The 23,365-nt window shown below is 30.0% G+C and overlaps 1 protein-coding gene across 2 annotated transcripts in view; it reads right to left on the reverse strand.

The window, feature by feature from the left end:
• Window positions 1-23,365, reverse strand: part of LOC118183017 (serine/threonine-protein phosphatase 2B catalytic subunit 2-like) — an 86,792-nt gene that overhangs the window by 26,707 nt on the left and 36,720 nt on the right. For both annotated transcript variants that reach the window (XM_035352416.2, XM_035352415.2), the window contains exons 2-9: window positions 22,938-23,141; window positions 12,235-12,359; window positions 12,013-12,124; window positions 11,785-11,930; window positions 11,142-11,281; window positions 5,883-5,960; window positions 5,668-5,762; window positions 1,939-2,064 (exon numbers count right to left, since the gene is read on the reverse strand). In XM_035352416.2, the coding sequence (XP_035208307.1) occupies window positions 1,939-2,064; window positions 5,668-5,762; window positions 5,883-5,960; window positions 11,142-11,281; window positions 11,785-11,930; window positions 12,013-12,124; window positions 12,235-12,359; window positions 22,938-23,141 (1,026 nt within the window). The remainder of the gene's footprint in view (window positions 1-1,938; window positions 2,065-5,667; window positions 5,763-5,882; window positions 5,961-11,141; window positions 11,282-11,784; window positions 11,931-12,012; window positions 12,125-12,234; window positions 12,360-22,937; window positions 23,142-23,365) is intronic.

The following is a 23,365-nucleotide window of genomic DNA, read 5'->3' on the forward strand; positions in this document are numbered from 1 at the left end:
TAACTGATTAAGCTGTCCTGAATTTGTTGTATTAAACAAAGCTGTTAAAGATTTAAATATGGGGTGTTATTGCTGCTAAATAGAGCTGCATTACTTTTATAATAAAATAAGAGCAATGTAAATGTGTAAAATTAGAAAACCTACTTAGGATCATAATATTAGATGCAGTTTGTACATACCATTATCTGTAAAATTTTGTACCAAATTTTTTATTCTTTTGTATTTCATGATTAGAATTTGTTTTAAAATGGGAGGAGGGATTGCCAGACCTTTAGATAGCTAGGCATAATTGCTCAGAAAGTAATGAAATAAAATGTATACAAAGTCTTTAATTGAAATTAGGGAAGGAAGAAATAATTATTAAAAAATTAATAATTTTAAATATCATGCAGTAGTTTTAATGTAATGTTAAAATTATTTCATGCAGTCATTATAGTGCTAAGTTTGTTTTTATGAAAGATTTAATTTAATTACAATTTTATATTGAAGCAGTTGGATATAGTCATTTGATTACAAATGAGAAATGAGACTTCATTCACTTAGATTCTGAATAATGTGCTTGAGTCAAATTCTTGTATTTGGATTTTACCAACGATATTTTATTTTTTAAGTCATTGTTTACAATCTGCTTCATAGAGAGTACTTTAAATTCCTTGATTATAATTTTATACAAACAGTTTAAAGCTAATCCTAGTTTTCCTTTTTATCAACATGATAATAATTACATCAGGTAAATCATTTAGCATGATTATCCTGTTTCACTGAAATTCCACTTCCCTTAAAATATTTATTGCATTATGAAATCTTAAATATATAATTAAAGATGGGATGCATATTGATGAACTCACCTTTAACTTTTGCTTAACATTTTATTACAAAAATATGTAATCTTTTACTACAGAATTACATCAAGAGGGGAAGTATTATAATGTATTTAATTTCTTTAAAATCCATAAAATGAGCTGCATACTTGTCAAAAATACTTAGTAGTATTTTATTTGGAAAGTAAAGTCCAGTTTCTTATAAAACATAAAACCGTCACAGATGTTTTTCAAAGAACCTTTTTTTTATTTAATTCCTTAAATGTTTCTGTAATTTTCTACATACTTTCCATATTTGTTTAAACATCTGTCATAATGTTCTACAAGCTTTTGTATGCTTACGTCATAGATATCTGCCTCCTATGAGGATAGCCGGTCTCGAACTGCTTCTTTCAGCTCTCATCTGTGGCGAAGGTCTTCTCACTGAGAAATCTTTTAGATAGCAAAACAAGTGAAAATCACTTGGTGCCAAGTCTGAACTATATGGTGTGGTGGTCAGTCTGTTCCCATCCAAAAGATCCGATCAGATTTTGCGTGTTAATGGCAGAAAGGGGTGTTGCATTGTCATTTAGCAATGTATACATTTTATTTCATTACTTTCTGAGCAATTATGCCTAGCTATCTAAAGGTCTGGCAATCCCTCCTCCCATTTTAAAACAAATTCTAATCATGAAATACAAAAGAATAAAAAATTTGGTACAAAATTTTACAGATAATGGTATGTACAAACTGCATCTAATATTATGATCCTAAGTAGGTTTTCTAATTTTACACATTTACATTGCTCTTATTTTATTATAAAAGTAATGCAGCTCTATTTAGCAGCAATAACACCCCATATTTAAATCTTTAACAGCTTTGTTTAATACAACAAATTCAGGACAGCTTAATCAGTTAACAGTCAAAAATTTTATGACAAAATAATCATAATAATAATACTAAATAAACAGAATAAAACTGCAAAATTAAGCCAATTTATTATTTACAGCTATTAGTCTTAAATCTGCAACTGCACAAGAAGTAACTCTTGTTTTCAGGGCAAATGAGAGGGGGGAGAAACTTTGAAATATTACATAAAATAACAGCAGGCAAAGAAAATATCCACTGTATTACTTACCTTTTTCCCCAACAAAAGGAAGAGACCAAGTGAAAACATCCATAAAATTTGGCAACCAATAAGGATGAGGAGAACAATTAAACTGCCGTATATTCATAACATTATTTTCATACTTGAGTACAGCAGCTATAACAAAAATCAAAAGCTTAATCAAATATTAATGTGTGCTTAGACTGAAAACGTTTTCTTTTTTCAGTAATAATACATTGTACTGATTTTATAAAATTTATCATATGAAGAACAGGTAAATGTTAAAATCTATTTAGGAAATCGGGGGAAAAAAACACCCACAAAAAATTAACTATAGGAATTATTCCTAATCCTACACTGAAAATTCAAAATTTCAGACAGGCTATTAGTTTTATTATCTAGAAAATTTTCTGATTTGCAAAAGTTGATCGTTTAGATTTCATATATAACATGCATTTATTACAAACCGTTATTATTAACCATTTAACTAAAACACTGATGCCTGTAGTTTAATAAATTCAAAAATTATGAAAAGAAAATCAAACAGTAGATAATTCATAAGCAAAGTAACAATGTTTTATTTTTTATTAAAAATTTCTTAAATTATAGATAAAATAAAATAGCTTTTTAAATATCCTCAGCAAAATCTGAAAAAGCTCATAATTAATGTTTGTAAGAGAAAAACACATAATGCAGATTTGAAAACTTGCCTAAGTAGCAAATAACAAAACACATGAGAGAAATGCATGGATAAACGATGTCAAAGGTACATAAAAGTACACAGAAGACTGAAAAATAACAATGAAGAAAATGTGATACAAGCATGCAATAAGTTTTCTGGTTCTTTTTATTTGTTGGAATTAAACATGATTCCTAATGATGAGTAACAATAACAAGACCACAAACAAATAATCTAGAGAGCATGCAAAAACATTCATTTTCACAAGAAACCAAGAAGATAACAGTTAACTGAAAACCTTTGGAACATTTTAACATTTCTTGTAGTTACTTAAAACTTACTTAGGTTGTTAACCTGCTTCATCAATAATGATAGCATGTTATTATAGAGAGAGTAAAGTAATAAAAATTGAAAGACTTAAATTGAAAAATATCTACAAATGATTTAAAATTCACGGATAGCATTCAGATCTAAAAGCAATATCAAATTTTTAGTTATATAAAATATGTATTCTTTAAACTTTTCTTCATGATCAGGAGAGAAACAGTCAAATGCCTTTCTTAACGCATTAATAATGTCTAAAGAATGAAACTTGATTTTGATAGTTAAAGAACAAAATATTTAAATGGATACATGAATTTAGAATATTCTAATTCTTCACGTCCATTCAATTATATCATAATTAGAATCCTCTTTTAAGCATTTTAATCTTTTCTAAATAATCTGATAATAAATAAAATTAAAATTTTTACGTGTACTTGAAAATTTATAAACTTAATTTATTATAAAATGATATTATCAGATACAGCAATATTGTAACAACCAGGAATTTTCATATTATAGGATTATTTCATATTTATAGGAAAATAATAAAAAGAGACTGAAAATACACTAGGGTTATTAAATGAATTATTATGAATATGCTAAATTTTTTTCAAACTATTAATATTTCCTAAATTATTTTTTCATGAATATATATCATACAGGTAAACTTTCCTTGTGGGTAAGGGGTAATCCTATTGTCCACAAGTCCATGGTTTAAAAAGATGACAAGAGAAAAAGGATACTAATTTTCAAGAGTTTTGCACTTTTTGTAAATAAATATACTACATTCATTAGACTTCAGTCCTGCTAACTTATGCATACAGTTATGTGTAAGTTACACAATGGATTGATGTCAAATAAACAGGAACTCAACAATTAAAAGATAACAATGCTGCACTTCTGTAAATCCAGAACAGCTTATACAGATGATAAAAAATAATTTGTGCATTTAATAAAGAAATATTTTACTTAATTTTGCAAACATTAAATATTTTATGGTAATTCAAAATATGTTTACCATTTTATAAAAGTATTGGGTAATCAGGACAGCTTTGCTGTTTTTTCAAATCAAAGTGCATTTACTTTTAATTATACTGCTACAGACTGCTGACCTTGACAGAAGCAGACATTTAAATGTAGTCTTTTTCTGCTTGTGTTAAATTAATTCTAGCATGTGTTGTGGCATATTTTTTGTTTCAGTGCACTACTAAGAATGGAAAAACCAGAAGTTCATTTTCATCACAGTATGCTCTTTCACTCGAAGGTAGTTTGAGCACCAAAATTTCGGCCTCGGAGATGATGTCTTTTCTGGACAACCCTGTTTTGCAAACATGGATATATTACAAGAAGCTTTCACTAAAAACCCACATTATACAGTTCTAAATATTCCAAAACATACAGGGCACAAAAGCAGCTGAGTGGTAAAGTCACTTAAAACTGGTAGTTTGGCCAAGGTTTGAATCCTGCGAATGGGCTTGATGGATGGATGTTTTCTGTTTTTCTCCATGTGTAGCATGTATACAAGCCAATTTCCCTTAGAAAGTCCTCCACAAAGGTTTCCCTTCCCTTAGACAGATAAACCACATAAACCAAACCAAAACTTACAGAATATGATCATTTGAAGAAGATTCAGCATGCAAGCTGCTACGATGCATAGTCACCCCACACTGTAACACAGCAGAATATGCTTGTTCCAAGTTTCGGCATGTGATCCTCTGATGAAAAGAAATAAAAGAAGCTTCTTTTTTTTTAAACCACTCATTACTGGAGATAAGTGGAAAGTATACAATAACATTATAAGACAAAGATCAGACAGGAAGCCAAAAGAACTTCCTTTAGTGACAATGAGAGGACTGCATTTAAATGCTTTGTGTATGGTGAGATTACAAAAGGAACTGTATACTATGAATTGTTGCCACCAAATCAGGTTATAAGTTCATAAAAACACTGTTTATAAATTGCAGTTTTAAAAGTAGAAATTGAAGTAAAGCGCCAGAACTGGTTCAGGTGTTGTCTTTCATCATGACATTGTTCAGCTCCCCATTTCGAAGAATTTTAGACAAACTCATTGAACATGGCTGAGATGTTTTGTGTTGCTCTTATATTCTTTAGACCTTACTTCCTTGGATTTTTAGCATTTCAGATCACTTCAAAATTCTTTGAACAGCCTACAGATTACTTCTTGAAAGCTGAAACACGACTTTTTTTTAAGGGATTTTTTTCAGCTGCTACAGAAATGGCAAAAACAAATATGGAACAGAATGGTGCTTATGTGATTCAAAGAAATTTTCTTATGTTTTTGTACTGCTTCATTTACATTTATTATCAAAAAACATCAGTATCTTCTAGATGACCCAACATACCATTTGCAGCCAGCTTATTCAGATTCCAAGGAAGATTTAAGGTAGTACAGGCAAGTGTTGTAAGTGTTATTTAATTTTGCCTTTGTATATTTTTTTTCGTTCCTTCAACACTATCCTCACAACCATTTTCTTTTTCTTCTCCCCCTTTTTTTTTGGGGGGGGAGGGCATCTTTTTCCTTACATTTTTTTATAATCTATTTTAGATAATTTTTAAATCACAAAATATATAATTTCCTGAAGTCAAAACCCATAGTGTTGTGAAATCAATCCTCACGATTAATATAAACCTAGAAGCTACAACTGCAAATCACTATTTGGTTAAGACTCCATCACAGGCAGACAAATGTAGAAAGTGGGGAAATAAATTACTACAATATGAAAGACAAAAGTTACCTTTATTATTGTAAACATCTAAATAATTTGGTGCAGAAAATATTGTTATAAGAGATGGGAAACCAGTTGTCTGACTTTTCCTATACATGCGATACCTGAAATTTATTTACATATGTTAAAAAGAGAAATTAAACATGCACATATAGAAAACATTGATCACAGAGGAGAACTTACATTTCTAAGAAAGCATGCAAAAGACTGAAAAAGTAACAAACCCTGCATCTTGTGCTTCATGGGCCCTTATGATTGAGAGTAAATTGTTTTGTTGCAGAAACTCACAACAAGCTGCATAGCTACAAAAAAGAAAGAAAAATCTGCAATACCCAGAATTTAAATTCAAAGCTGTGCGTATTTTAATGTACTTAAACTTTCTGGACTTAGTAATACTGATTTGAATATAAAATGAAATTTTCCTTTCTGAAAATCACATGGGTTTATATGAGCACATTCATTAACATAATCTGATTTTTTAGATTTTGCATTAAAAGAAAGCATTCATTTCGTCTTTTCAAAATATAATTTCATGCCATTCAACTACCTGTTTTTTGAAGAACATCTTAACACGAACCCATACACATGCAACACTTTTGGGTGTTGGGAGTGGGGGTTCGAACCCACGCTCTCTTTCGAGAACTAGAGGGATGGAAAGACAATTAAGGAAGTTGATGACTGCATTTGCTCATTCCAAGAAAAGATAGAAGTAGCCATCAACTCCATTACAGAAGAAATGGAAACAGGCCAAGAAGAGATAAAAGCTAGTCAAGAATCAGTTAAAGAAGAGATGAACGCTACTAAAGAGGAAAACAGGAACAAATGAATGACCATATCACGGAATGGAATTTGAATGATAATAAAATCCCTGTTTTAAAAAAGTGCTCAAGATTTCTGCAGTGAGTTGCAACAGTAATGGACTATCCATCAATGGGCATATCAATAGAATTGTTTGCAATATGATCATTGACAGAGGAGCTAATGTTACCATCATTCAGAAAGATTTAGCTCAACTAATTAAAGATAAACTCACTCGGACGTCATCCTGTGTTAGCCTCCAGACTGCGTCTGGTGATGAAATCGACATAGATGGGAAGTTAAACATGAATATCACGTTTGGAAGTGCAACCTACTATCACATGCATATGTAGCAGATATTACAGATCCCTGCATGCACGGATTGGACTTTTTAAGGAAATGCAATTTTTCTTTGGACTTCAAAACAACAGACTGCTTTCAGAATCGAAGGACAATCCTCACCCGGAACGCCAATGCCTTGTCTGAAAGACCCTGCTAAAAATGCTGACGGAATCATACTGGGGTCGAAGAGAAACATGAGACTACCAGCTATTCTCCATCTCAGGGCGCCCTCCGGATGCACCTTTATCGTCTGACGAATACATCCAAGATCTCTAGTCCCAGTTTGAAATGATGCCCAATTTTGCACGAGAGCGAGTCAACTTGGCAACAGAGAAGATGAAGACCCGATATGACACCACAGCTACTGAACATTGATTAAACGAAGGAAACAAGGTGTAGTTGTGGAATCTAATTCAACAAAAAGGACTCTGTCCTAAACTACAGTCACCTTGGGATGGTCCTTACACAGTCATAAACAGGCTGAATGACCTCGTGGTTCAAATCTGTTAAGTCATCGAACTCTAAGCCTAAAGTCATTCATTATGACAGGTTAGCTCCTTACTATAGCCATAGTACATAGTGTAGATAATTGTAAATAGTATAAGACCATGGTCATTTTTGCTTCTAAATTTGTACTTGATTTATATCTAGTATTTGATAGTATTTAATTTGCTTTCACTTATTGTAATAATTGTTTATGTTATTTGTTATTGTAATGTATATTATTGCATTGATGCCTTAGTTGTAAGTTTGGATTCTTGTCCAGAGATTGTATTGCCCGGGCCGTGCAGTCCTTGGGAAGGGGGCAGTGTTACGGATTTTGTATTTAGTTAGCTGTTTTTACTAGAATTATAATTAAAATTGTTTTATATCCCATAGCAATGCAGCATGAAACTTATTTTAAGAGAAAGCTACACCAGAGAAGTAAACATACAATAGCATGTGCATTTAACATTCAATAAATAGATATCTTGTATTTCTACTGTTTTGCTTTCCAGAAATTACGAGAACCTTCTCGTGACTGATTAAAAAGCTTTAAAAAGCTGGAGAGAAAGATCTCAGTTCAGTTGCTGTTGTTGTTGATTGTAGCGAATTTGCAGTGAGATGACCAAGTCTATTTAACACTGAGGTAAATGGCTCTATCTGAATTAGAGAGATATCGCGAAGCTGGAGATGGTTTTGGCAATTAATTTTTCATGTCAAATTTGGCGAGAAATCACTAAAAGTTGACAAACTTGGCAACATTTTGGCACAGTCCCTGTATAAAACTAATTGATACTGCAACTCAATACCTGTAATTGATCCCTATGTGTTGCAGTACGGGCGCTTGAAATAGGGTCTCGGGAGCCAGCAGGAACAGAACTCTCAACCTCACGCCGTCCAGCAGCCTAGACCTCCACAGCAGCTAGATTACAGCACCACGCCACCGTTGCCAGTGATCTCTACGTGTAACTGTATCCAGCCCTTATGTGTACCTTTAACCGTATATGCCTTCCAGTGATTTCAAGAAATAGAAGACACTATGATACTCAACAGCCGAAGAAATATAACCTGGAGAGAGCATCAGTTCTTAGTTTTAGTTCAGAGCTGACTTTGAAGTATTAAGAGATCACTATGTGAGTTTTACGTGCTTTGCATTGTGCTATGTTTAACATTATTAATAGTTTGAAATGTAACTAATGATCATGCACTGCACTGCTGAGAAGAGCTTGTGAAAACACTTTTGTGGAAAGTTCCAGAACTGTAATGTGTTTCTTTTGGGAAAATAAATTTTATCATGCTATCATTCGCTCTGTGTGCATTCAATCCAATACAAACCCGTATGCACGCAATACTTTTTAGTGTCAGGAGTAGGGTTGAATGTTGTTGAGAAGAATAATGAATGATCTATTTATTAATGAGCTGGTGAAAGAATTACTGCCATAATAAGAAACAAAAGAAATTATTGCGACAATAGAAAACAAATTTGAAGCCAAAATAGACATGGTTGAAAATAAAGTTGGAGAAATCATATAAAGAGATATGCTATCAAACAACAGATCAAAGAAAGTTTCTGCTATGAAACAATTACTGCCATAATACTAAACGAGAAATTACTGCCATTATAAGAAACAAATTTGAAGGCAAAATAGACATGGTTAAAAGTAAAGTTGGAGAAATTGTACAAAGAGATACATTGTCAAACAACAGTTCGATGAAAGAGTTTCTGCTCTTGAACTGCTGTTCATGTCCAGGAGCCAAACGATCAAGGTAACACCTGTCTAGATGGTTTAACCAGGCAATACAATGCCTTAAAGCAGAATATGAATAAAACTAAAACTATCCTAAAGTTCTGGGACTGTGGTGGAGAAGGCCACATTCGAAGTAACCGCAAGAACACCCTGAAGCACAGAAAACAAGACTGCTCCCTAGCAAAGACGCATAAAACAAATTTGCAACCATCTCATAAAGCGGAGGTTGCCAGTTATTGAGAAGACCCATTTTTAAAGTCTTTCAAATTTCTGCAATGAGCGGTAGTAGTAATGGACTTTTTATCATGGAACATATAAATGGAGTTTCTTGCAATATGACTGAAACAGGAGCCCAATGTTACCATCATCTGAAATAATCTGGATAATAATCAACAACTGGAAAGTAAACTCATCTGGGTGGCACCCTGCATTATCCTGCATTGTATCCAGTGATAAGATCAACATCCATGGAAAATTAAATGTTGACATCATGTTTGGAAGACATTACAGGCAAATCTTACTAAAACAATTTTCCAAAAGATGTTCAGTCATAAATAAATAATTTTTTTTTAAAAAATGCAAGTTACATTTTGTTTCCATAATATAAACTATTTTTAAAAATGTATTATGATCAATTTAACTAATTCCTACCTTTCTATTTTTTAAACAGATTCCTTAAAATTGCTTTATACTGAAATGACAATGGAATTTATAGAATGGCCTATCGCAGTGTTTCCCAAAGTGTGTGTCGCAACTTGAAACACAGAAAAATTCAGCTGGGTCGTGGCAAAAATTGTAAAAACACAAAAATTCTACAACATTTTGCTCTAAATTTAATATTTTTCAAAACTTTTTCAAGTACTGCAGATGGCAGCCCTTTACCACCGTTTCTTACCGAACCATTTAAATTCAGATGCTCTGATTGGCTGATTTCTATTCGTCATTCAGTGCCTTCTCCAGTACATGTGCTGTAAACTCACGTAAAAGAAGAAAATTTTTAATTGTTAAATATAAGCTATAAAAATAACTAGAAAAAAAAATTTTTTTTTTCCTTTTTTTTTCCTAATTTAAAATATTTTTTCTCAACAAAACAGTTTTATAATATTCATAAAAATTTCATTCAAAAGGTTCCAGTGGTGTTAAAAGACAAAGTGACAAAGTTTTTTTGTCACAAAAGCCAAATAACACCAAGTTTATAAATGACAAAGTCGACTGCGAATATCTAAAAGTCAAAACACATCTTAAGTTGTATTTTCAAGACCTTGGAAACAGAAGTTGAAATTTGTCATCAGTCAGCTAAAACATGATACACTATACTATTTCCCCACCACCCCTTGATTACTATACCTTCTTTACATGCTCACATACAGAAAAAAATTGTTGAACTTTACAATTTTTAGCATTTTAATAAATTAGTGATAATTTTCAACGCATTCACTTTCATGAAAAAATAATTTATTCCTGATAAGGCAATAAAATTTCATGTTTAGGTTCATCTGCTATGTCAAACGATGAATTTGAATTTAATATCTGATAAAAATACGCCAACATAAGAAATATTATTTTAAATTAGCCTTTTACACAAATGTGAATGGCTTTAACAGGCCAAACATTTTCTTTAAAATTTATGTTTAAATTTAAATAACTGACTTGATAATTATCAGCATAGCCTACTAACTTGAATATCTAAATGTTATTTGATATATTTCTTGTAATGATATATGAATTTTATATGCATTCACAGAAAAGACTACCAATGTATCAAAAAGAAATTTTTAATATTGATATAGTATTGCAATTCAGAAAAAAATATAAAAACATAATAAAGATATGATTGTGGTCAATTCCAACAAATATATCAATTAAGGATTCACTATAAATGGTTTACAAGGAAATCTACAAATTGACGGGTCTTGAAAATTTAGATACAAGATGCACCTTTCAAGTTTAACACATTATTACAAAAGCAAAACTTTTCTTTAATCAATCAGAAAACTAATACTTATATATTTATGCCATTATCATTAATTCAAACAAAAAAGGGGAAAATATTGTTCCCAGTTTTATATTTAGTTTTATATATATTGCATTTGGAATTTAAAAAGATCTTACCTGTAAAAGTATGAGCAACCTCTAACACTATTATGACTGAAATGTTCTGTAGTTTTTTCATTACCAAAATCCTCTAAAGGATCAGACCAAAGGAGATCACACATAGGACCAAATGCTGGAGGTTCTTTAAAGCGATCCAACTGAAATAAGTAGGTAAGTGTTATTTACATTTCTTGCAATGATATAGTACATCTTTTAATTTAAAATTTTTTAATTTTTTTTAATTAAATCTTTTATAAATTCACAGAAAAGGCTACCAATATATCAATAACAGGACATTCGTAATATTGTTACAGGAAATCGGTATAAAGCAATATACAAAGTGACTTTATTAGCAATTCATTTCTCTCTAAACAAAAGATATTTAAGTTAACTTCAATACTGAATATTATAGAAAAATTCTCTAAATTACTACTGCCACATTTCTATTCATTGAAAAATAATTAAGACACTAGTATACAACAAATCTACATGTGCTTGTTGATAAACCATGAACTGCATTTAATGGCAATTGAAAATAAGTAGCAAACATAATATTCATAAATTAAAATATTATTTTTTGGCCAATCCAAACTGAAGGAAGAAGAAAGTTGTAAATATTCAAAACTTACATTTTCTAAGACTTTTGTTTTAAAAAAATTACCTTTTTTATATCCTCTAAAGTATGAATTTCAGGAGATAATCCACCATGAACACAAAGAAATTGTTGATTCATAAGAGCAGCAAGTGGTAAACAATCAAATGCTTCCATGCATGCATCGTAGACTCTTTCGGAATATTTTATTTTACCTGAAATATTAGATCCAATTACCATATTGTAGATATACATTAAGTCTTTCAATACAGAATAAGGAACAAAGTATTAACTTACATTCTGTTTTGAAGGTAAAGTATTCTGTTAAATGTCTGCATTCATGATTTCCTCGTAGTAGAAATAAAGTAGTTGGATAGCAGATCTTTAAGGACCATAGATATAAAACACACTGAAACACATTCAATATGATAAAAATTTAAGATTTCCAGGGCATGCATTTCATTTTCAAGTACAAAAAAATTATTAGACAGGTAATAAAATTTTAGATGCCAACAGTACCTCAATGCTGAAATAACCTCTATCTACATAATCTCCAAGGAAAAGGTATTTTGTTGAAGATGGTGAGCCACCAACTTCAAATAATTTCATTAAGTCAAAGAACTGCCCATGGATATCACCACATACTGTAAAAATGAAAGGAAAAGAATTAGCAAAAACTCATTTTGTCATATGTAAGATATCGATTCTACCCTCTAAATTTAAAAACTTGCACACAATAGTGGAAATATTTGTAAAATATTATTAAAATCAGTTTTATTCAATATCCTAAAGAAAAAAAAAAGTACAATTCCATTAAAGGGACTGCAACAAATAAACAAGCTATTGCTGATGCCAAGAATAATTATGGTAACACTAAAGCAAGAAAGGAAGCAAAATAGTAAATAACTATCTCAGATTATTATTTTAATATTTCATATAATACTTTTTATTATAATAATTCATAAAAAATTACTAAACACAACTGAAAGAAAGTATGATAGTAATTAACTATTTAAGCCTATTAATTTAATTTGATGAAAGGTTAATTTCACATAAATACAATTTTTTATTAATTTATAAAGAAAAGCTAAACTTAAATAAAATTAAACACAAGACATGATATTTTTTACAATTTCCAACACTACAGAAAATTTTTTTTTTCAGACCATCTGTACATAAACTCAGATAACTAAGAATCAAAATGCTGTCGAGCAGTGACCTAATGGCATTTATTACATTCTATTAAAAATGTCCTTTAATATGTCAACTTATAGCAGGAAAAAAATTAAAACTAAAAAAACAACAACCATTCAGACTTCTCTATAATTATCATTACCGAAGGATTAATAATATTTTTGGACTGTTGGATCTGGAACAAGCAAGACCTACATTTAAATTAAAAGACTACATTTAAATTAAATTAAAAGATTATTTATTAATTTAAACCAGGGGTTCCCAAAGGGGTCTTTGGTATCCTTCAGAGGGTCCGTGGGAAATTAAAATTGACTTGGGGATCCCTGAACAATGTCAGGGGATATGTGCAAAGTTTAATATAAAATAATGAAACTGTGATAAATTTTTATTATTATAGAAATTTAAATAAATAACAGTAAAATAGTAGCGACTTTTACATCCTGAATAAAATAGTAGCAACTTTTACATCCTGAATAAAATATAAATATAGGTGGGTGCTTAAAACACAGCATTATGCAATACCTTTTTTGAATGAACATTGACAAAACTTATTTCCATTGATTTGTCACTTTGTAGTCCCGCCAGTGTGTATAACTTGTTTTAATGTTATTACTAAAACTTAGTTATTGTTCAGTTTACTTCAATAAATTTAAGCTTTCAATTTCCATCAACACGCTAACAACAATGTAACAACAAAATAATAAAGAACAAAAAACTGAGATAATCCCTCAAAAACGAAAATTAAAAAAATCCATTGACACAAGCCTACTATTTAATAGTTCTGTATGGCACCAGTTACTTAAGTTAATAACAAGGTTTATACAGGAAAGCAATAACCCATTATGTGCACTAACTTGTCTATGGTATAAACATAAACTATAAAAGAGTCATATCTAATCAACAATTTAGTTCTATGTGATGCTGATACAAAGTGTATAAACAAATTTTCCCAGTTTAGACAAAAAGAAGTTTTGTATTGTTGGAAGTTTTGGTATATAGCATTTTTTGTATTGTTATGCAGATAGTGTACTTTTGTTACGTAAGTACAGATATTCTGCATATTCGAATAAAATTGATCTCTTTTCTAAAAAAAGTATATATCACATAGTTAACCCCTTAACATTAGCTTACGTTGAAACTTTTTCTGTGCAAACAAAATTTGGGAAGAGTAAAATGTTCTCCGTTTCCAAATCTTTCGAAATTGTAAAAGAGAGATGAAGATTTGCTTGCATACTGTCAACACCTAACAGCTCTTCATGCAGGCCTGAACCAAAGATTTGAAGACATTCTTCACTTGGATATTTCCAGCTAGGTGTGGAACCCTTTTGCGTGTGGACAAATGCAAATCTCGAATACAGACCAATCCATATTAATACAGCACCAGCTTATTAAAATATCCACAACTAAGGAACTTAAATCAATGTTTGAACAAAGATGCCACAAATTCTGGTTACAAAAACAGATCCCAATTTTATATCCTGCATGATGGATTATTTACAAAAGTTGTTGACTGCTTTCTCGTCTTCCTATTTGGTAGAACGTGGGTTCTGTGCCCTTATCAACCGCATTACAAAAAAAAAAAAAAGAAAAAGAAACCGACTAGAAATTACTGCTTATGAGGTTTTGCAGTTGCTACTCACATTGAGCGAGACATAAATACATTCATAACATCTCATCAAGTTCATTCAAATTATTAATTTTTTTAATTTTAATTTAAACAAGAGTTATAATTTCAATAAATACTTCTTCAATATAATCTTTTTTTAAATTTGTAAATTTTTATACTATGCATTTATGTAGCTTTTTCACTTGGGGGTCCGTGGGCATGTTTTGACTATAAAAAGGAGTCCATGGGTAAAAAAGGTTTGGGAACCACCGATTTAAACTATGAATGTTCACAATGAATTAAATATAATTTTGTCGAGTCAGAATCAGGTGCACAATAAATATATAAATAAACTGAAAAGTTAAGGGTTCAAGTTCAATGAAATGCACACACAGAAAACAATAAGGAACAGCCCAGCAACATCTATACAACTATCTAGTACAGTGGTCGGCACTAAGTTGTCCAAGAGGCAATTTTGAAGTGTCCATATTCAAATAGTTTAATTCTAAATTTTAAATATTTGAACAATAAACACTCATTATTGTGAGGAATAATTTTAGTAAATATTTTTATCTTCACCATTTTAAAAAAACTATGAATTGTAGAATTAAACTCTTGATGAAAACTTAATCTTAATGACATTTAAGTCAGTATATAACTCGATGAATCAAAACATCCGATTCTGCACACACAATGAACTATTTTCTGTTTCCATTAAAACATGCTGTGCTTTACATCCATATTTGTCCATGACTTTTTAAATCCGTAACTTCTGTTCAAATATAAACTTGTTTTTTCATGAATTTGTATTTTTAGCTGTAAGCACAGTTTGTATTATCTCTTCAAATTAAAAGATAATAAAAAGACACAGATCACATTACTTTTGAAATGATTGGTATTAAGAAAATAATTTCATTTCAGCTGACTGCTGTGTGTCAACAACTTATTTCAGTTGCTCAACAAAAACTTGCAGTTTTCTTGCTACACATAATCATAGAGCAACATTTATGAACAACATTCCAGTGCTCTATTTGTTTGTAAATACTTTCACAATTACAATACAAATTATTAGAACATTACAACTTTTAAAATCCACGTACATTAATTCTATCTTGATACAATTATATATTTATTTTTATTTCAGTTATTATATATTTTTGTTATTTTAACCAGCCCATTGGTGCCCATCAAACTCCTGCATTTCTGAAATTTACCCTCCTATTAAAAAAAGTTGTCACCCCCTGATTTAGCGGAATTTATGTAGACAAAAAACTTAAATCTAGCACAAGAGATCTTTTTCCTGCTGATACAGATTTCAGGTGCCCAAAATTTTAAATATTTTTACAATACAGTCAAACTTGCTTATAATAAGAACAAAGGGACTGCTATATTTGCTTGCTATAACAAAGTATTTGTAAGAAATGGGTTCATGAAAAAATCATAAAAATTCGTACATACTTACTACATTACATACAATTACTTTTTTTATTTTTGTGCAGTAGAAGCTGGTTAATTTGCTTTGAACTGTCTTACTGTCTTTTTTGTGTTACTATTCTTTGGAGAAGAGTCACTGCCCAAAAAACATTGTCATTTGTACCTCTGAAAAAAGTTTGGAGCAGTTCTGCACACTCAAAAGCTACTGATCTTCCCATTTTGCCCTTATCATCATCACTTTCATTATTTTCTTCACCTGCTCTAGCACAAACGAATTTCAGCTACAATATCCTCGAGAGTAGATATCTTAGCAGTCACAACATCGGCACCAACAGGTACATACTTTTCAAATTTTTCTATTCTCATTTCAAATTCTTCTATTTCATTCTTCTATTCAACTTTCCAAATCATTTACTTTTCTTCTTCCTCAGTGATTTGCTTCTCTTGAGAAATGTCCAATCCAGCCTTATGGAAGCAAACAGCAATGCATGTTGGTATAGCATTTTCCATGCATCGTTCATTAAACGTATGATTTCAAGTATGTTTATATATTAGCATTTAAGGATCTTTGTATTTTTTATCTTCTATCAATAAGCATCAAATCAAGTGCTTACGAAAGTTTGGTTTAAAACTTCTGATGACTCCTTGGTCCATAGACAATAAACACTTGTAGAATTCAGGGTAAAAATTCAGTTCGGATGTTTTAAATCCAGTGATTTCAGGATGCACTTTTTATTTACCAATTAAAAGAATTTCCCGCTTCTCTTTCTTTAGTTACCTCATTTTGAAAATAATTCCATGAAAATGTCTGAAGTCATCGAGGTTTTTTTGCTGTAGTCATAATAAGCAGGTGTAGCCTTTTTACATGCTTAAAACAACTATTGTTTTTGGACTTGCCAATAACAACAGTTTCTTCTTGTTAGTGCAGGACATATTAGAACACACTAAAGCTGTCAATTGATTTCTGGAGAGCTTACCTCCTATGCACTTTTCACCCATGAACTTAAAAGTCTGCTGTGGTTTAATGCTACAGAAACAGCATTATAAATGCCATCTTTTGTGTACAATTTCTCCAATAACTGGCCATTTTTCACTCATCCATGTCACGATATCTGCCATGTTAGCAGACTTTGGCTTCACCAAATGTTTTCAAAGGTTATCCCATGTCTATTCTTGAATCGATCAAGCCATCCATTTGTACATATAAATGCACAATAGCCAAATGTTTAGCAAATGCTTTTGCTTGAACTTTTAAAAGTAGAATACTTACAGGAAAATTTGCCCTATGTTGCAACTTCACCCACTTTAACCCCTTCTATGTCAGCATCACATCTTGCATGTTCGCCGTTTTTGTGCCCATAAGGTTGAATATTGCTAGAGATAGCACAACTAGCAATAGTTTCTTCACAATCTTCACAGTGAGATGTCCTGCCTTTAATATCTGTTATTGAAAATCAGCATGATATATGTTAGAATTTCAACTAAAAAACCATTCAAAGTACTTTTGATATTCATAGCCAAATTTTTTTTATAAAGTAAAAAAAAAAAAAAAAAATTGGGGGGGGGGGTTAAATAAATGATTTTGTTTTTGTGATGAATGTGGTTTTTATGCTCTGATGTCCAAGGCATATTGTAAAGCTGTTTTAACAGTAAGGTTGGAAAACCATTTTCTAAAGCATTTCTTATGTAATTTTGATAATTATTTTTATGTAGATATTTATATTAAACACATCAAAACAACAGAATTAATATAGCATCTCACTGAGCTTTTTTTTATTTAAAACTTGAGCGCATTGCAGGGAAAAGTGGTGGTCAATGGACGAGATTGACATATTTGACAACCTGTTGGTCTAGAAAAACTGCTTACTGTCAAAAATATTTTGCATTTTCGAATTCAGGATAGAACACATATTTATTTTCAGCAATTAAAAAAAATGCTTTTTTGAGGGGGAGGTCAGAAATTCGATAAAACAATCCGACCAAGTAGAAGTTAAAACAGTGTCCAAATCCTCTTTAGCACATTTCTTCAAATGCTTACAATCATTCTTATTTTGATCAAATGCAGCCATTACTTTTTCCTTTTTCTTTAACGATGTTGAAACAGGAGAAGATAAATTATACTTTCTGCAGATTTTGAAATTTTTTATACCATCTTCTAATTCTTATAAAATCTCTATTTTGCCATCAATTGATAAAATTTTATGTTTCAATATTGCAAGATAAAATTTGAAGAACATATGAATGCAAATCAAAAAATGACCTCCACACAAGCTCCCTACCCTGCTACTCCTAAACGGAGTAAACTTCCATCCAATCGGCAACCTCTATTGTCTTCATCCACCTTCTCAAGATCATTATAGGATGTCCTCATACGTGCACTCCACAAGATTAAAGAGACTGCCATCAAGTATTTTCAGAATTTATGACTCATCACTAACTTTTGATTGACTTTGTAATGTTACAGAAATTTTTCCAAGAAAGGATTATATGGACCAGAGAGGTGGAAATCAATTGAAATTTTATAAATCGCAAAAATATTGCTCGCTATGATCAGGGTTTGCTTGTTAAAAGGGAGTTATGCTCTCCTAGACTTAAAATCCAACCAATCATTTCCGATTTCCTCATTAAATCGAAGCTCATTATAAGCGAGATGTACTGTATTAAATTTTTAATATTTATTCATGAAAACTTGTGCACATTAATCATTCACTTAAATTTAAATAAAATGCTTTCTTCATAATTGCTTCAAAGCTTTCATTACACATTTAATTTGCAATAAATTATATTTTTATCTTTTATATCTTTCATTATATGAAATATTATTTTAAATTATTTCTTTACAATCCCTAATGAACGCTTTATTATCCTGCTCTTTAACACATCATATGCTTCTCTTATTGATGTTACTTCCAATCATTTATTGGCAAAAAATAAATAAATAAATAAATAAATAAAAATAATGTGATTTACAAGCCGGAAGGCAGAACTTTAACTAAAAAGAACAAATTTTTGGCATTTCTTTAAAAATAGCATGCTATCCTTTCTTTAAAAAAAAAGGGGGGGGAAGTCTCGAGAGTCTTTGACTCTATTCGATGGACATCTTTGCTCTCCATCCTTAGAGATTTTGAGATACTCAAAACTATTTATAGAATCTTTCTTAGTTATTTTAACCAAAGGAAAGTTATTCACAGATTTAATAAAAATACTTGTATTGAAAGAATAGTTTACAAAGGATGCCCACAGGGTTCCTGCAGTGCTCCACTGCTCTGGAACTCCATAATATATTGTTAAAGAAAGAGTGCCCAAATGGTGAAGAATGTTATGCTATGCTGATGACATTTTATATGTGATTCGTAAAACACTCTTTGAAGAAATTAGAGAAAGTGTTTTCATTTGCTGTAGAAGATCTAAGAATTTGGATTGAAAAAGAAAAGCAGAGATTAAATTTACAAAAAACTAATTTCTTGTTTTACCCGAAGCTTTACAATTTGGTTTTTCAAGCCGAATTGGCTGCTATTATATTTTCTCTTATATACATTAATGAAACCTGACTGCAAAAACATATATTAATATATAAAGAGACTCATTATCTGGTTTGGAATGACTAACAGATGCTGATAACACTAATATTTTGTTCTCGCATATAAAAAATCTCCTTGTAAAAGTTGAGAAAATATATGAAGTGAAAATGAACTGGGTTAAAGTCCTCATGTTACAGGCAATGAGAGAGCCAACATGCTCGCCAAAGAGACTACTATGGGTAATGTCAGAGATGCATTCAATATTCAGGCATCAAAAAGAACTGTTATTATTAAAAATAATTTTTACTAAACATTTAATCTTGATATATACAGTGCAGTTAAAAAAATCCGAAAATTATATATTTATACAGACACAAGTTTGGCAATATTTTGAGATATACAATTTTATTTATTAAAGAAAATATAAACCACTTATTGATTACAACTTTACCTGAAAAAATAAAGCAAAACACTCAGTCAATATTCATTTTGTCTAGCCATTAATTTGTCTTACACTAAACCATTTTCTTTGTCAAATATCACTTTTTATATTTTCTAATAAAATTTATATTTTCTAATAAAAAATCCTAAAATGTTTCTCATAATATGTATATGTAGATCAAATCAAGTATACCTGCAATAATCTTTTCGGTAACTACAACTTAAAAAACGGAAAACACACATACACGCAAACTTGCTCTCCTTTTCAAAAAAAAAAAAAAAAGTACGATATGTAAAATGTACCACAGTATGTAAAAACAAAAATTAAAGTCTTGTTTATTCAATAATATATACATAAAGAACGAAATAATATATCCTGCATATCTAGCCACATTGCTAAATCAATTAAAAAATTAAGGTAGAAAACTTTATGTAACTGAAAAGCTTGCAAGTTGATTAAACATATATATAAAATATCAAAAAATACTTTTGAGACAAAAATACAGTTCCATTCCAAAACCTCCTCAATCTAAATAGCATTAATCAATTCCACAGGCTACTTCTCCAACCTCAATTTAAATCATTAAGTTTCCATACCACACCCATTTACAAGCCACACCCAGCAATTTCCACTAAACATTTACAAGCTCTTAACAGACTTGAAAGAAATAGAAATGGAGAGAATGAATCAACATATTTTCATTGAATAAACAGAAAGAAAATTTCTAAAAGATATTTTCAAATAAGACTTTAAATTCAAATTTGAAATATTCTTTAATTTCATTCTGTTATAAAAAAATAAAAAAATCAGCACATCGTTTAAATACTTGTTTTCCTAAAAATTTAAGAAAAGATAAAGAGTATATTCACATTATATATAAGGAAAGCATGAAAACTCTCCACCACCCAGCTCTTTTGTTGGAGTTCAAACCTAAGCTGAACTACCAGTGTTCAAATGTTCTTAAAAACTCACCCACTGGTGGGTGCTTCAAGAAGGATGGTGGATCATTCAAGACATTTGCTTATACACAGAACAGTTAGATGCAGTTTAACTGAAATGTTAAAAGCAATGGTTTGATGATGTACTTACTGTGTTATTTTAAAACATATATTTATGTTTTTAGATTAATTCTGAAAAGCAAATTTCAATTGATTTGAAAGATTCAATAGATATTTATGCTTGGAATCTGTTCATAGAATAATATTTGAATTAATAAATAACAGCAAAGGAAGGTTTATAAAATTTAACATTTTCTATGCCAATAAAGACAATATTTATTGTTATGTATATATATACTCAAGAGTTAAAAATTTTAATAATAAAAACAACACAATTTTCTAATGAAAATAAAATATTTAATTAAAATGCATTGAAAGTTAAAAAAACAAAAATTATTAAAATACTAGTAATTATCAAATCTGACAGTAAATATATCCTCAATAATATAAAATGTTTTAAAAATTAATTTATATGAATCCTTTATTATAAACAAATTTAAACTATCTTGTATTATATATTAAAATTTAAATCAACCCTCAGAATCCAAATAATTCTTATAATTTCATAAATATTACAGAAATTTTGTAATATTTTATAATTAGGTCAAGGCAATAAATAATTTTAAAAAGTACAAGGTCAAATATAAACTAAAGCAACAGTTAAAAACTGACTCAAAATATACAACAAAAGTCTGGAAGTAGACATGTAATAGGAGAAGAAACAATACTGGGATAGATGGGAAGAGAGTAGCTAAAGATAGCATATTGCAAATGACTTTTTTTCCCTCAGCAAACTTCAGATGTTCCTAGGATTCTTAAATGAGTGGGATTGTGCTAACCATAAAACTAAGGTGTGTGTTTTGGAACGATATCAGGAAAAAATACACCTAAGAATAGCACACAAGTGCAACAAATGAGTTGAACCCTTAAAAAAATTCAAAAATTCCAATAAACTAAAACACTCTATTGCAAAGCATGCATTCCCATACTGTAATTAAAACATGTTATTCTTAAGATTTTTTTTTTCTTTTTTAAAACAGCTAATATCTAAATTTTTTGAAGCTGATATGCTTTTTACTATTTATTTAAACTGTTAATAATTCTAGATACTTGTAAATTATATGTATTTCTAAAAGTATATCATAAATTTCATAAAATATTAGATTTTTAGCATATCTCTATTTAATTCAAAGATTATGGCATACACTTGTGACCATCTAAATTAGAAATTTACTTTTTCTTTTTCTTTTTTTTTTTTTAATAAAGTAGATTAAGTAGCAAATTTTTGACAGAAGAAATGGTAACTTTTTTTTAATATACTCGCATCTTATTAATGCATCAAATACACCCCAATTTTATTCAACAAATATTTTATAATGCATAATCCAAAAAGATGTTTTTTACTTTATGTTCATTTTTTATATTACAATTTGGAAAACCTGGTAAAAAATAAAAACTTGTTAAAAGGTACGCAAATGATTATTCTTTAACATACTTCACACATGGAAATCGAGACGCTTATTTAAATATACAAATGACTACAAAAAAAAAAAAAAAAAAAAAAAAAAAAAAAAAAAAAAAAAAAAAAACATTTTACAAATCACAATTTAAAAATACTAAAAATTAAATCAATGAGATAATAATTTAAGATAATTAAGAATTGCATTTATTGCTTTGAAATCACTTGGTTATTTAAACACTGTAATTTTCATTTTGAAGAATGAATTTAAAATTGCTTACAATTACAATACTTGCTAATTGCATGGCTGAGTAAATTAAAATTCATATACATCATGGAATGAAAATATTTGCTAAGCCACATGATAAATTCCTCAGCATCATTACATAATGTAATGTCTCACAGAAAATTATGAATACTTAAGATATAGGCTATTTCTAATAGGGGGACACTTATCAAATATTACTTTAAGAGAAGCCTTTTCTTTTCATATTTATTGCATTTTAATATTGAACGTAAATACTACATAAAAGACAAAATCTAAATTCTAGGAAACAGAAATGCATACCTGTAACAGGAGCTTCAATATCTATCATAGTTTTTTCTTGCCGTAAAAGTGCTGCTCCTTCATTGATAATTTTGAGCGCTGCAGCTTCCTCTATACGGCCTTCTAATACAAAATGCTGTTTTAATACATCTGTGCGAGGTTTTGAGGTCTTTGGGTCAAAAACTTCTGCTATAGTAAGTTTATGACTAGGAGGGAATGGAACACCTTAAAAGACATAAAATAATTACTAAGAAAGGATTATAAAAATACTTTTAAGATCAAATTAACTATCAGATAAACTTTATATAGTGATTTAAAGACAGTAAACTTCAGAAATTTTCAGAAATACACAAACAACTTCTAATTAACTGGGATGCAGATTAACTCAGGTACAACTTTTTATAAAGTTATGTTTATTCATTATGGGACAGTGGAAAGATAACTACCAT

This window comes from Stegodyphus dumicola, chromosome 9 (genome assembly GCF_044657685.1).
Source record: "Stegodyphus dumicola isolate Sdum_Otavi_A_Nest chromosome 9, ASM4465768v1".
Lineage (NCBI taxonomy): Eukaryota > Metazoa > Arthropoda > Arachnida > Araneae > Eresidae > Stegodyphus > Stegodyphus dumicola.